Raw genomic sequence first — 15,362 nt, 5'->3', positions numbered from 1 at the left:
GTTACGGTTTATGCACAATTTTTAGTCAGTCAGCGCGTCCTCCCGTGTCCATCCCTGTAAAGTTTAGTGGGACGGCGGCAAGACAGGTTTGCAAATGACGAGATGCTGCATAATATTTGCAATTCTGCGTTATGCCAAATTTTATCCTTTTTAATCCGTACAATGCTATTATATTATTTTTCATACTACAAGTTTTAGAAAATTGCATTTCATTTTCTTAGAGATATATCATTTTGCAAATTTTAACACAGCCATCAATAATAGAATCAGGGTCGGATCCGGACACTGTAAAAATGAGGGGTGCCAGCTGCTGTTCCTTAGAAAAAAGGTGGGTTGCTAGGACATTATTTATCATTTTTTGTCATTTGACTAATTTTCCAATATAGAGGAGGGGTGTCTCCCCCTGCACCCACAGTGGATCCGCCAATGAATAATTGAATGTTTTGCACTAGTAATCCACATTACTGTTTAACATTTTTCTATCTTCAGATATTTACATGACGTTTGCCTTTTTCGTGATAGCTATTTCCACATTTTGGCAAGTTCTTGTCGTGTACCTGTACGCGCTTGGTGATAAAACAATGGGCGAATGGACAGAGATATATGTATTGAGACCAATGTTGCTCCTGATTTTTGCCTGTCGGAAAATGGTACTAGAATATTTTATAAAGTCCATACTTGTAACATTGAAACGATCGGTAATTAAACCATGAAAACAAGAACATTGAAAAGGTTAAATCTGCAAAATATATTCATATATGGATACATATTTTCGTTTAGAATGAGGTAGACCTAGGGTAAGGGACACAACTCATGAAATCAGTGATGTTTGTATTATATTCAATTTCATCAAAGCCTCTCAAGCTTTCGTTTGAAACAGAATAAAATAAATCAAATTTAATTAGACACTTACATAAGATTGATGTAAAATGATGAATACAAACGTTCCAATGGTTTTTAAGAGTTGTGTCCCTTACCATAGGTCTATCTCCTTAAAGTTTTTGACATTATACAAACGGATTTAGTTGTCGAATGAAACCATTTGTATTGTGGAGTGTTAACTCAATGAGTAAGCAAGGGAACCTAGATTCTAGCGGAAATCAAAAGCTCGAAATCCAGGAACAATGACCAGACAGGGAAAACAGACACGCACAACAAAGAACATAAAATAAAAAAGACAGACGTACAAAGAAACAAAAGCAAATGAGCAACTCGGACTCCACCTAAAACTGGGAGCCTGTAGGGTAAGTGTCCCCTGCTTTACTAGAGGTTGTGCTTTACTAGAAGCACCCTCTGATTTGCTCATAAAAAGTCAAGTTACGAATACATTTGTCTTTTTTTTCAAAACACGAGACGAAAACCAACAAGTAATTATTTTTGACAGAAGAATGAAATACATATAGCCAGAAATTGTTTTCTTTTTTAGGATAGAGATGAAATTCTTAATGATGCTGAAAATGAGAAGTGGCGGGTTTTGGCGACATGTATAGACAGATTGGGTTTCATGCTTTATATAACTACTTGCATTTCTGGGTTTTTGTATTATTATTATCTCATTGGATAATAAATTGATTTTCCTGGTTTTTTTTTTACAAAAACAAGAACAAAATAACAATGAATTTTAATAATTCTGTTCCCACTGTATATTTTTTAGAACTCTGAAATCGCATATTTATCAAGTTTTCCTAAGGTCAGGAAAATTGGAGACTAACTCAATTTTTATGTGATTTTCGGCCATTTATAAATATAAGTCTATGATCCTGTTTCGGAAATTGTTGTCACATTGAAAGTAGATAAAACTGTGGTTAAAGCTCATGATCCATTGAAAAGGTTGTCAAGTGCGTCCCTACAGTTGCCACGGCAAGATTTTCCATAGAAACAATTTTGAAAATTTCCTCTTCAATACAATGATACAATAGGAACATTTTAAACAGGTAAATTTACTGTCCCCACTTTTTGCAACTAATGATGCTGCACCAGAAAAGAAAGTTTATTGCAACGAATGATTAGATTTTGTACTAACTTCAGAAAAACTAAAATTCCGTTTTCCAAGAGCATATTTTTCCTCGGTCTTGAAAACAATTTAACTTCAGTGATAAAATGAGACCTTAGTATAGTACCCTTTAAATCTATCCCCTAACAGACCTGCTAATGTAATTGTAATAATGTACTGTGAATAAGAAATTATTGTGTGCATTAATTACGAAAATAAACACATATTAGTACAAATGTCATTTTCTTTTTTGCATTTTTTTTATAGAATAATCACATAACTTAAGTTGAAAATTTCGCAATGCGAGTTTTGATTATTGCGATTTTAAGTCAGTGACATTTTTCATAATATTACTAAATTTACAATGTATATCATTCATAAAACTGTAGATTTTTTTATTTTGTCCTTTACATCTCTTATTTAGTGAATAAAAAGTATAAAGTTTTAGTTTCTAAAGCAGTTTTAGATAAATAGATGGAGCTTCAAATGACTTGCTAGTACAGTTCATTGCAAATTTTATTTCATGACAATTTTTTAATAAATAAATGAGGAATATTTTTGCATTGTTTTCATTCTCTTGTAATAAGGCCTGTAAGTCTTGATCATACATGTAAGCCCTCCCACATGAAGGTTGGGGGTGGGGGGGGGGGGGGGGTTCCACAAAATCAATAAAACTTCAGATTCTCTCACATAAAAAAAAGCAAAGATTTGTGGGAGGTTTTCTGGTTACGTTTACAATAGTTTCCGTGAAAAATACCAAACAACTGAACTTTTACAAAAAAATCACTCACATGAGACAGTGTCAATGGCAGAGAATTTCCTGCAAGTACTGTTCCAAAGGTTAACAGGTATACTTGATCTAGAGCGATCCTTTTGTCCGAAAATTCTATTGTTGACATTCAAAGATAAAAGACCAATTTGTATTTAGTTAGCTAGTATCAGGCAATCAAAATAAGACCTATCAATGGGTTCCATTTAGTCAATGGGTGCAGGATCTAACAACAATCTTTTCTAATTTCTGTTCTGACGAGCCTCCTGATCAGCCAATAAGATTCCATCTTTCATGATTTTGAAAGAATTATTGAAATTTTTAAGGGTAAAAACCAGAGGATTCTGAAAAATGTAATCTGAACAGAAAGTATTATAAAATGTTGTTAGATCCTACATGCAGTAAATGAATAGCACGATTGATATAGGCCTAATTTTAATTAGATTTATTTCTATGATGCATAGTTTCCTATTATGTGTTGTTACCAAACCCATCATAGCGTAGAAATGAGAGTCATTTTTGTTGCTAAAGTTGTAGCTTTAACTCTGTAACTTCAAACAACAAATTTCTATGATTTTTAAATGTCAGTCTCTGTAAAAATCAGGCAGTGGGTGAAACATGGTATGAAAAAAAACCATCATTTTGATAGTATAATTTGACCATTTCAGCATAAAATAGAGAAAGTATCCTTAAGTGATATTACATTGTCAGATTGGTGGGGTTTTGACATGCATGTTTCTGAATTTCCACATTTTGCCTGATTCTTATATACACTTACACTTAATAAGAGTAGTGGACTCATTCTCTTAAATCACTGGGTCACCTGATGAAACCTACAAGCATATATATCACACAAACTAATTTCACTATTCTTTTTAATAACATTCTGACATTCCATCAGGTAATATGGCTGTTCAACCAAGGGAAGACCAACTATATTCCCTGAGGTTTACTATACTACTGTCTTTAAAAGAACAAAATCATCAATAATTATGGTTCGTTTTTTTTTAAAGAATTTAATGACTACCTATTGGAAAATTCTGCTTATATTCTCCCATCTATGTTTTAAAAGTGATACATTGTTACAATTAAGAGTAATGATATTTCATCAATATTAAAACAGATTAATTCTTTATAATTTCGAAAACTTTGCTGCTTTTTTCTCCATCATTGCAGTGGCTGCCTTCATTATATCTTCACTTTGTAACATTCCCTGGTTCCAAAGACCCTGCAAAGAAAAAAAAATAGAAATATCTACCATAAATAGCATCCTAATGTGTTTATAAACATTGGTACTGTCCTCCACAATCACTGAGTTAAAAAGAATTTCCACAATGGTTACAGAATTTTAAGTAGCAAAGGATAATTAACTAGAAATATTGTCAGCAAGTTCATGAAAAACACACTAATTCACACTGCAGAAGTGTTTTAATTATTGATTTAACAGGTCTATATGTATCATTTCACTGTCATTTTTTTGGCTGTAGCTCAAGTCATATCATTTTCTGGATATATATTTTATTTTATCCATCTTCTTGTCAAAGATTTTAAAGTCTCTGATACACTTAAATCTGAGTAATGAATGGTACTGATATTCTAGCAGTACATCCAAATATCAGGTAAAAGGTTTTTTATCTGTCAAGCAGTTTTCAAGGAATTTCATCCACAAGTGTGACCAGACAGACGGACACTGGGACAAATGGACACCAGTATGTCCATATCTGCATAGCAGTGGGGGACAAATAAAAATGTACCAGCATGCTTGGCCAGTGAAAAAATTATTTTGCATGTTAAATATACATCCAATAATCAATCATATCTGCATAAACGTACACTCTTACTAAAAATGTTGTGTTTTTTTTAACTTTTTTTACAGTTGCAATGAATGATTAAATATATAAATCAAATAGTACTGGAAAATAATATACTATACATGAAACATGAAAGCCTTCCTGCTTTATAGTAGGTAATAGGTTTAAATAGCTACTTAAGGAGTAGACCTAGGGAAAGGGACATAATTCTTGAAATCAGTGATATGTTTGTACCATATTCAATTCCACCCTAGTCTATCAAGCTTTCATTTGAGACAGAATGAAATCAATTTAAGTTTCTTTCTTTGATGCTTACAAGAATATAATGTAAAATGCTGAATATAAACTTTCCAACAATTTGCAAGAGTTATGTCCCTAACCATAAGTCTACCTCCTTAACTGACTTGGCAAAAAGATTAATTCTTCAGCGAAGTCTATTTGTCGCAGGCTTGTCACCAAGTGGTTAAGGGTTCGATCTTCAGTGGTAATGATATGATTTTGTGTGTCAAATCATGCTCTCCATTACATACAATATATTTATGAAAAGAAAAGGGAGTGACAATGAGTATCCTATCTAAAGCAATATTTCAAAGGCTCCTTGCATTGAGTGGAAACCGAAATTTATATCACAAAACATAAAACCATCAAAAAGAAGTGTAAAACAAGTAGATTTTAAAAAATGATATCATAATAAAGGGTACACTTTCTCACTTATAAAAGTCAATTAACAGTAGTAGGCCATCATTAAGAACACTGAACTTACCACATGCTGTAGTCCATCAGAAACAGAGTGGTCCCTAGAGTATACAAGACTGATCTTTGTGGTTTGAACTGCAACTGGACTTTTGCTAGCTATCACACAGGCCAATTCCATGGCTGCATCCATCATAGAAGACTTATCTGGGAATATTCGACTAAAATAAATGGAAAAAATTCTCAGAAAAAGATCCTAATAAAACTTTTCAGATACTTTTATATTCATTCAAAAAGATTGTTTTTATAAGCCTGAATTTTGTATAATTAGCATGCAAGGATACTTATCCCAACAGTTTAGCAATCATAAGGCCAAACTGACATTAACCTGCAATCTAGTGAACAAAAATTGAAGATAGTTCTTTAAATATTTATTTTTGCTCTTGTTGGAAATGTATCAAATTGTGTAAATTGGTAATCTGTCTCAACAGGATTTTTATGTTGACCATTTATACTTAACCTGAAAATGAGAAAATTGACCACGAAATGGGCTCTCTTCTTCTACAAAATCATCCTCAATCTGATTTTTCTAAATTGTCTTTAAGTTAATTAAGTTTTCCCCCTGAATAGAATTCGTTCCTAAGTTTATCAAAGTTAAAATAAAAATTTATTGCCAGAAAATGAAATTTCATAATACCAGCTTATAAGGACTTTGTATGACCGTAAACCAGGAAAATTTTGTGGTAATATGTGGTAATTTTATTTTCACTATTTTAGCAGTAAGACCTGTAATGTAAAATTCAACTGTTGTGAATACATGTACTTTCTTCTGACGAACATTACAATACAATTCAAAACTTCTTGAAAGTAGACTGACTGCAAAATCCAGAAAAAAACCAACAGCGTGAAAATTTCATGGTTTCAAATAAATATTTACTAAAACATTATTTTACCTAACAAAACCCATTTCTTTAGCTTCATCACTGTGGAATTTTCTTGCAGTATAACAAAGTTCCCTTGCTAAACTATCATTCCCCACAATTTTGGGGAAACGTTGTAAAGTTCCAACGTCAGCTGCTAATCCAACATCTACTTCCTACAAGAAAATTAAAATTTTTAATGGAGAATAACAGTTAATTAACATACCCACAAAGTTAATTAAATAGTTCCTAATTGTGGTTAAAGGGAGACAACCCTAATGAAACTTATGGTTAAATACCTGCTTTATGACAATAAATAGAAATGCTCTAAAAGGAAGATTGATTGATTGATTGATTGTTGGGGTTAATGTCCGAGCAGCAATATTTCAGCAATATTCAGACAATGAACATGAAATGGGTGACAAAATGAACGTGAAAAAATGAAATGAAAAAAAAAGGATGGAGCACCAGGATAATAGGATTGACAAATTTTGATTGCCACAAGATAAAAGGGAGAGATGGGCAGGGTCGGGCAATTTAGCCTCCTGTGGCAGAGCACAAAGGTTCCTACTCCAATCGAATACCACAGCAGGGTTCTTTCACATGCAAGGAACGTGGCATCTTTCCCAGCAAGGTGCACCACTATGGTTTGCGGTCAGGTTTTCCGTATTATAGCCTGACAACCCCAGCTTGTAACACACCAGGGGTACCCCATTCCACCACCTGGGGCACACAAACCAGTTGCTCTGTGGGCAAAGCACCTAGCCCCCGGCTAGGTTTCTGAGCACTATTTAGTCGCCTTTTACGACAAGCTTAGCGCTGCTGCAGGCCTATTCTTTTGACATCCGGACCTGCACGGGGCTCTAAAAGGAAGATCAACCCACCCATTGTTGGTGATGTTCTTTGTTATGGTCATACTTAATAATCATCCTACATATAATAGGGTCAGTTATTCAGTATATATTTTTAACATGTTAGGCCCACTGTCATGGGTGGTTACAGGTAAAACAAGATTAAATGTGGATATTAGTCAAGTAAAATTTATTAGACCGAATGTTTCCATGAAAACATAGCAGATTTTTCTATTAAAAATTTGATGAAATGAAACCAAGCATCCTATGTACAGTATCCAGGGGCGGATCCAGGATTTTAGATTAGGGGGGCTACACAGTTAAAATTTCGCCAAGCGGAATGAGTCTCCACATTTTTTTAGGTTAAATTTTTGAAATATTCTTCTAGAGTGGGTGCAATGTAGATATCTTTAGTGTTAAAATTAGCGAGAAATTAAAGTTTCAACCTAAAACCACCTAAATCTACCCCTGACAACCCATGATTTGCAAATTTTAGGGGGGATGCACGCCCACCACGCCTACCACGCCTCGTCTGAATCCGCCCCTGGAATCTGATATCACATGCTAAAGTTAGATCTAAATTAGGCCAAAACAAATAATATTTCTGTTTCCTGCTACCCTACTTACCCTATTTTTTTTGTGTCAGCCCTTAACATGTTATGGTCATAAAAACTTTACTTAAGGAAGTAGTCCTGGGGTAAGAGACAACTCATTGGAACGTTTGTATTCAGCATTTTACATCAATCTTCTGTAAGCATCAAAGTAACTTGGATATCATTCTGTTTCAAATGAACGCTTGACAGGCTTATGGTGAAATTGAATATAATACAAACATATCACTGATTTCAAGAGTTATGTCCCTTACCATAGGTCTACCTCCTTAATATCTTTTTTTTATTTTCCTACCTTGATTTGGAACCAAGCATCCTGTGTACAGTATCTGATATCACATGCTGAAGTTAGGTCTAAACCACCACCAACACAGGCATTGTGTATGGCTGCAATTACTGGCTTGGGGCACTGAAATAATATTACCACACAAAAAAATGATTATATTTATGCATAACTCAGCCATGAAATGTAGTCATTTTTCTAGGCAATTCCCCTAAAACAAAAGGGCAGCCAATATCACTTTCCTATTGTTTTCTCATGGACAGCCTATTAACAATAAATGTTAACTTCAGGCCAGATTCAAAAATATTTTTGTTTGCAATAGTCTGTGTGAAAAAAAAACAAAAATTAAAATCAACAATTTTCCACCAATAAAAGCTTTACAAAAGAGGGGGTGATGGATCAGTGGGGCTAAGGTACACAAACCAATTTTTAATTTTGGCCTTAAATCTTTTCAGAAATATATTAAAAAAACAATTTTGATTCCTTTCACAGAATAAATTAATAAGTTATTCATTTGTAATTTAAATTGATTTGTTATAAGCCTTTTGATTGGTTATTTCTCTTTTGGACAAGACAGGTTATTTTCCATAGACTAATTAGGTCCTATGATGTCATTAATGTCTGTTGGTCCACACGACACAGTCCACAATTAAAAAAAATTCTAAACTAAATAAGGCTTTGACAAATGAGAAAATCTAAACTTTGACTGAAATTGATTAGAAATTAAATTGCAAGGATTGTTTTAATTTTTGACCATGTTATGCTTGCATAACCAGCTATGGGACAGTTTAGTCTTTGGCTGTTCATGAAGCATACACCATGTACACTGCCTCAAAGTTCATTATTTCATGTTCGGTAACTTGGTTAAAAATAAAAACAAAACAAAAAAACAAAAACAAATCTACATATGCTGTATTTTCATATAACAGTAGTCCTTTTCGTATTTTCATTTGCTCTTTTGAGGAAACCACACATTCATATCCCACTAAAATCAACCAAATCAAACCGAACTCCTACAAAAACCCAATTTTATACACAATCTAAATACTGTGAAAGTACTTTTATTTGTGGTTACCAATTTTCGTGGATTAGGAAGAAACGCAAGTTAATGGATTCTTGAATTTGTGGTTTAGAGGTTTTCAGTATACACATCAATGAGAGTCTCCTTTTTGCTGGGAACCAAATTTTATGGTTTGGTCTACCCACGAAAACCACAAAAATTGGTACCCCATTAACAATAGTACTTTCACAGTAATTTTTTTCACAAATGCACAACAACCAAATGTAAAACTATAATTATATGGTCTGTAGCTGTTTCTGAACAAAAAATAAACGTTAATTTGGTTGGTTATTGATATGCATGAATCATCTCCTGTTTGAAATTTATAAAAACTGATACTCAAATCTGAATATAAGTGAAAATTAATTGATTGATTGACATCCTTTTTCAGATATTTCTTACATTTCAGAGTGAGATATTTGAACAAAAGCACAGACTCCGCTTTGCACAAGTCAGCCACACTGAGCCAGAGCTTTATTTTGCTAGCTCACAAAAGAAATAGCCATAGGCAGGCATGTCACTTACTCGGATACGTACACATAATTCTGACATGAATTTATGAAGCAAACAAAAAAAGGAGAAATTCACAAAATTGGTAATAAAGATACTATAAAAAAAGAAACTGAGATAAAATCCTGATTTAAAAAAAGAGGGATACCGTTAGGAGAACAAATGAAGTAAGTACTGCATGCACAGGGAAATGCAATTACATGCATTTTCAAGGTCCTTGAAGTGACTGGACCACATTCATGGCGAGCAAGTAACCCAGAGATAATCCAGGGGATAAAAATAAGAGTCTTAGTAATAATCTCGAGTACACTATAATAGCACTCCTGTACCTTTTCAATAGATGAGAATGATTCTTGGTATGCTTGAATTACTTGTCGAATTTTGAATGCATTTCTAGCGGCATCTTGATCTGATACTACAACATCACCCATGTCAGTCAAGTCTAGACCTGGAAATAGAATAGATGAAAAAACTTTCTTGAAATTCCAATTTCAAATTTGAATTTAAATAGAAATTGGAAAGTATCAATAATAACAAGAATTGCTGACATTTCTTTGGATAGCACTATTGACTGTTGCCTTGAATTTATAAATTAGCCTTAATCATTTCATATATGGTAAGAAATTAAAAAATGAATAGTAAATTTATATGATAAAATGTAAAACTCAATATAAGCTACATGTATGCAAAAATGTTATTCTCTTACGAAACTACATGTATGTAGTCTCAAAATTGGGACCAGACCACCAACCAATGCTGGCAAAAGTAGTGGCAGAAATTTTGCTTCCAAGCCAGTGTATTCTATATAAAATTCTTTTCAGATTTAGGGTAAGAGCTTATTGTCTGAAATTTAGATGGCATGGAATATGTACATGGATATTATTATTATATATTTACCTTGATTAATAAAATTCAGTTTTAACTGCTACATAAAATCATCACTTTTAAATTTGACATGACAAGACTTCAAAATGTCTCTATTTGCTGTACCTTAGTTGCTCAAAGAAATTTTGTGGGTAGTTATGTAAAAATAAGGCCATCATAAAAAATGTTAGATTCTCAACTTTTTTAACAATTTAAATGAAAAATGCTGTCAATTTAAAAGAAACTGGCCTAAATTGGGAAAAAAATATAAATTTTTGGGAAGGGTGATAGGTGATGATAATCTAGGACATTTTTTATTATGGCCTGAGGTAAATAATTTTTTTTTCCAAAATTATTTCAAATCTGAATTTTAATTTTCAAAAGATTAATATAAAAACATGTATTACAGTAAAACTGCTATTACCGGTACTAATAATTTTTGTTCTTTAAGTTTAAACATCAATTTAAAGAGCAAAATATGTGACATAAAAAAAAAATACTTTAACCGAAAATCGGGAAATCTGACAAAACATAAGCAAACAATAATTTTTTACTTTTGGCTCATCTTATTGCATTCCAATTCTATTGTTATGTTGCTACAAGATTGAAGTCATCACTACAGAAGTTATATGATCATCATATGGATTGTTATGTTGTATCTATCTGCGCCATGAAAAATGATTTATTCAAAGTGTCATAGTTTTCCTTTCCTCTTTCATCTACCCAGGACTTGGCTTTTTATGAGCTCTGTTTCTAGAAAAGAAGAGGAGGCTTACCTTACCAGTGCACCTGGTCCATGCTCCCAGTTTTTAGTGGAGTCCGAGTTGCTCATTTGCTTTTGTTACTTTGTATGTATGATTTTAATTACTTTGTGTTCTTTGTTGTGTATGTCTGTTTTCCATGTCTGGTCTTTGTCCCAGGATTACATTCTTTTGATCACCACTATAACCTTGGTTCCCATGATTATTCTTTCGGAACTTCCAGCATGTGTTTTGACCAGACAGAGTCAAATCAGTGGTGGATCCAGAGCTGACCTAAAAGGGAGGTGCTTATATAACTGTGTTAAAGAACAGAAGAACAGTGTCATCAACTCTTAAGTAGCAGTCTTTGAAAGAATCATGCAGTTTCTTTGATACATGTATGTAATACATCCCAAAAAAGGCTACACATTTTCAATTTTTGATACTAAGTTGTTTTATGGGTCTATATAGATAAGAATAATCCTTCATTCCAATCTCTCTGTTCTTAGGAGTTAATTCACATAAAAAATCCAATAGTTTCTATCGTATTTCAGTGTCATCAACAGAATCGTCTCCCTTAATTTTTAATTTACAATTTGTATCTCCTTAAAAAAAAGGGCTATGTGAAAATCAACATGTTTATTTCTGTTTACTATAAAAATTTTTAACAAAATATCAAAAATGGGAATATGTACACATTTTGCATGATTCTTACCTGAAGTTCCACTTTAAAAAATTACTTGTTTCCCTCTTTTTCTCTGATGAATTTGTAAAAAAAAATCAAATGTCAAATTTAAATGTCAAAAAGATAAACTTCTATCAAACAACTCCTGCATTAGATAAGATCTTCCTTCAAACATTTAATTCAACCAGGCAAAATGAATAGTCCTTACCAGCTGTAAACAATCTCCCCCCTGCAGACAATACAACAACTCTATAGTTACTATCTCTAGCAAGTTGCTGGAAACACTCCCTACATTCTCTACAATGTATTATAAAACAATAATTTTGATTAAGAAGTAACACAATTTTTGATTGTGTATGAAAGATATATTTTTTTTGTCTTTTTGACATAACATCAATGCCTGTTGTGCATAAGAGAAAAATAACCTGCTTAACAGGTTATTTAGTGTGCATCACATAATCAAAGTGTTTTCTTCATAGACAGGATTATACATTTTTAAATGACAGAAATAAGATCATGGAATGTAAACTTGTACAACTTTCATTTTCCATTGCAAATGTACACTATACAGTACAGATAGAAAGACATACTCTGACTGACCACCAAAATAATGGCACATCACTCTGAGAGTGGTAGCAAATAACATTATTATTTCTCAAGATTTCTTACAAATTCTTTTTGGAAGTTATTGGGCATAACCAACAATTCAAATTTTTAAAAAATGGGAAATATCTCTTTCCAATGAAAAAATTGTAGGTTACCACTCACAAAGTAGTGTACAAGTATATCAGTGATCAGTCATGGTATGTCTCTTTCTGTACAGTATACATGTATACAAATATCCTACCTCCAGAAAGCTCTGTTCATTGTGTTTAAATGATCAGGTCTATTGAGTTCCACATGAGCCACATCTTCTCTGGGTGATGACACTTTTAATGTTTCAAAACTGTATGTTTCACTCGACATTTTTCTCATAGCTAAGCAGGATAATGCAGTATTGTTGTCCAAACAATCTACAAAGAAACAAAAATGGCATTCTTTTAAATTTGGGAACATTTTTTTCCAAACAAAAAATTTAATGGGGGCGGGGTTAGAAATTTTTTGTGCAAGTGCCAATTTTTTTTTTCAGCTGAAGCCAGATTTAAAAATTTTAATTTGAAAATCTACCTTATTAAGTAATGGGGAAATATTGAATCATATTATTTCTCTGTCCACGGCTGAGTTAAAAAAAAAACTGCTCAAATTTGGAATAATTGTATTGAAATGAAATCCTAAATGGTCAGCGCCTAAAAAGATGCATTTCACAAGTTTCAGAGTTACATTTTACTATTATTATTGATGAAATACCGGAACACATAATACCAATTATACGTTCCTGTGGAATTTAGAAAACTTTCAAAAACTTATAATTATAATAAGGCATGTCCTAGATTTTAACTTTAGCGAAACCTTAAACACTATAAAGTTTTAAAAATTGGATTTTAATATATCTTAAAAACTTCATATTTACTATTTGTTGAAATTCTTACAACTAAATAGCTTTCTCGTTATCCGTCTTAATCCGTTCATTTGTGTGCCGAAGTCCAACCAGAAAACAATTCTGGTACCCTCATTATGTTTGAAGGAAGAGCAGGTAATAAATTTGGAAAACCAGTCTTTTATAATACCATTGTCGGTGACGGTGAAAGAATGTGTAGTTTCAGAAAATTTTTCGCATATTGAAAAATCACTATGAATTAAAACGCCCCGTGCAGGTCCGGGTGTTAAAATGCAGGCAGCAGCGCTAAGCTTGTCGTAAAAGGCGACTAAACAGTGCTCAGAACCCTAGCCGGGGGCTAGGGCGCTCTGCCCACAGAGCAACTCGGATGTGTGCTCCAGGTGGTGGAATGGGGTACCCCTGGCGTGTTACATGCTGGGGTTGTCAGGCTATAATACGAAAAACCTGACCGCAAACCATAGTGGTGCACCGTGTTGGGAAAGATGCCATATTCCTCGCACGTTAAAGAACCCTACTGTGGTATTCGATACTGACGATAGGAGTAGGAACCATGTTGGCATGTACCATGATCATGGCATAGGGCTCCGCCACTGGACGTCTGGAGGCTAAATTGCCCGACCCTACCCACCTCTCCCTATTTCCAAAGGCAATCAAAAATTATTGACCCCATTGTCCTTGTGTTCCATCCTTTTTTCATTTCATCATCATTTCATGTTCATTTTATCATCAATTTCATGTTCATCGTCTGAATATAGCTGAAATATTGCTGCATGGACGTTAAAGCCAAACAAACAAACATGAATTAAAACTGAACCTGGTTCACCTCGATGGTTTCAGTGCGTGTGTAGTCCCTGGTTTACAATATAAAAAAATAGTATTAAAAAAACAAAGAAAACCCAAGGATTTGTTTGTAGTCAGAATACTGACTGTTATGTTGACCTTAATTGATATATTTCGTCTTTTATATTTGTATCAAGTTACTCAATAGGTAAAAAATCATAGAGGAGCATGTATTTCAGAGTGAATATTACTTAAAAATTGAGTCATGAAATAATGTTTAAATTATGGATGATATATATGTTTCTAGAAACACAGAGGATGCTTACACTACCAGTGTACCTGGTTCATGCTCTCAGTTCTTAAATAGTGAAATCCAGGTTGCTCATTATCTTTAGTTTCTATATGTGGATGCTATTTTGGTTAATTCATGTTCTTTGTTGCATTTGTCCCTTTTCTTAGTGTAGTTGTTATCTCTGGAATAATTCTATTTTTATGGCCACAAAAAAATTGTCTTAAAATGGTATCATCCTTTTGTCAGCATCATCGTCATCCATAGACAGTTTGGTTCCAGGAAATAACTTGAGTATAAGTATATAGATCTTTATGAAATTATTATGTTTAAATTTCAAAGTATTATATTTAACGAATCATGGGCCCACAAGGTCAGTGATAAAACAACATTTTTATTGAATATAATTATAACACAAGCTGTTACATCATAGATGGAAGGCACGGCATGATTTTGGGTTTGTCACTTGAAACCATTCAGGAATTAAGGGCCAAAAAGAGGTTATAAACAAGCATTTTCATTAAGTCCAAACAATAATTGACTATTACTGAATGAGTCTCTTTGAAATTGTGCCACAATGTGCAATGCCATAAAAGGCATTGTTACTTGAACTATATATAAATTAGGGGCCAAAAAGGGATCAGAAACAGGTATTTTCATGATATCCTGACTAACCTTGACTAACAAAGAATGGATCTCTGAAATTGTTACAGAAAATGACATACCTCCAAAGGAATGTGTGATTTTTTTTTAAAATTGGTTTTTTTTTGGGGGGGGGGAGGGGGGCTAACTGGAACCATTTAAGGACTGAAATGGGACCACTTGATTATGATCAAATTCTTATAATGTGACAAATACTTAACTGGGACCAAATTTCAGAGCTGTATCAAGCTTGAATGCTGTATCCATACTTGCCTCAACTGTTCAGAGATTGTGTTCAACTGTGCACAGTGACACATTTTATTGATCATCCTTTGAATCCCAATTCCTTTCATTTCCCTTTTA

General features: G+C 33.3%; 1 protein-coding gene across 2 annotated transcripts; it reads right to left on the bottom strand.

Annotated features, from left to right (window-relative positions):
• Positions 1 to 3,876: 3,876 nt before the first annotated feature.
• On the bottom strand, positions 3,877 to 13,427 carry LOC148626163 (delta(3,5)-Delta(2,4)-dienoyl-CoA isomerase, mitochondrial-like). Of its 2 annotated transcripts, none has more exons than XM_088569908.1 (8): positions 13,320 to 13,427; positions 12,638 to 12,803; positions 11,999 to 12,087; positions 9,831 to 9,949; positions 7,944 to 8,057; positions 6,220 to 6,362; positions 5,337 to 5,487; positions 3,877 to 3,990 (listed from the first exon to the last, which is right to left on the bottom strand). In XM_088569908.1, the coding sequence occupies exons 1-8, from the start codon at positions 13,357 to 13,359 to the stop codon at positions 3,895 to 3,897; spliced, it is 918 nt and encodes a 305-aa protein (XP_088426034.1). In that variant the 5' UTR covers positions 13,360 to 13,427; the 3' UTR covers positions 3,877 to 3,894. The 2 variants fall into 2 exon arrangements, with proteins under 2 accessions (XP_088426034.1, XP_088426036.1); XM_088569910.1 differs by having other exon boundaries at positions 13,301 to 13,414.
• Positions 13,428 to 15,362: the final 1,935 nt, after the last annotated feature.

Source organism: Perna viridis, chromosome 2, assembly GCF_037379345.1.
Source record: "Perna viridis isolate PV_CMFRI_1.1 ecotype Kerala chromosome 2, ASM3737934v1, whole genome shotgun sequence".
NCBI classification, from domain to species: Eukaryota; Metazoa; Mollusca; class Bivalvia; order Mytilida; family Mytilidae; genus Perna; species Perna viridis.
The sequence above is the reverse complement of the archived record's forward strand: the minus strand, read 5'-3'. Positions and strand labels throughout refer to the sequence as shown.

Bases quoted from the DNA above. Each gene is read 5' to 3' on its own strand.
- LOC148626163 (XM_088569908.1), bottom strand. From the start codon at position 13,359: ATGAACGGATTAAGACGGATAACGAGAAAGCTATTTAGTT. The intron at 9,950-11,998 runs GTAAGGACTATT...TTCTATTTCCAG, and splicing joins GGGGAGATTGTTTACAGCTG to GTCTAGACTTGACTGACATG. The intron at 6,363-7,943 runs GTAGGAAAATAA...ATTTTCTTGTAG, and splicing joins ATGCTTGGTTCCAAATCAAG to GAAGTAGATGTTGGATTAGC.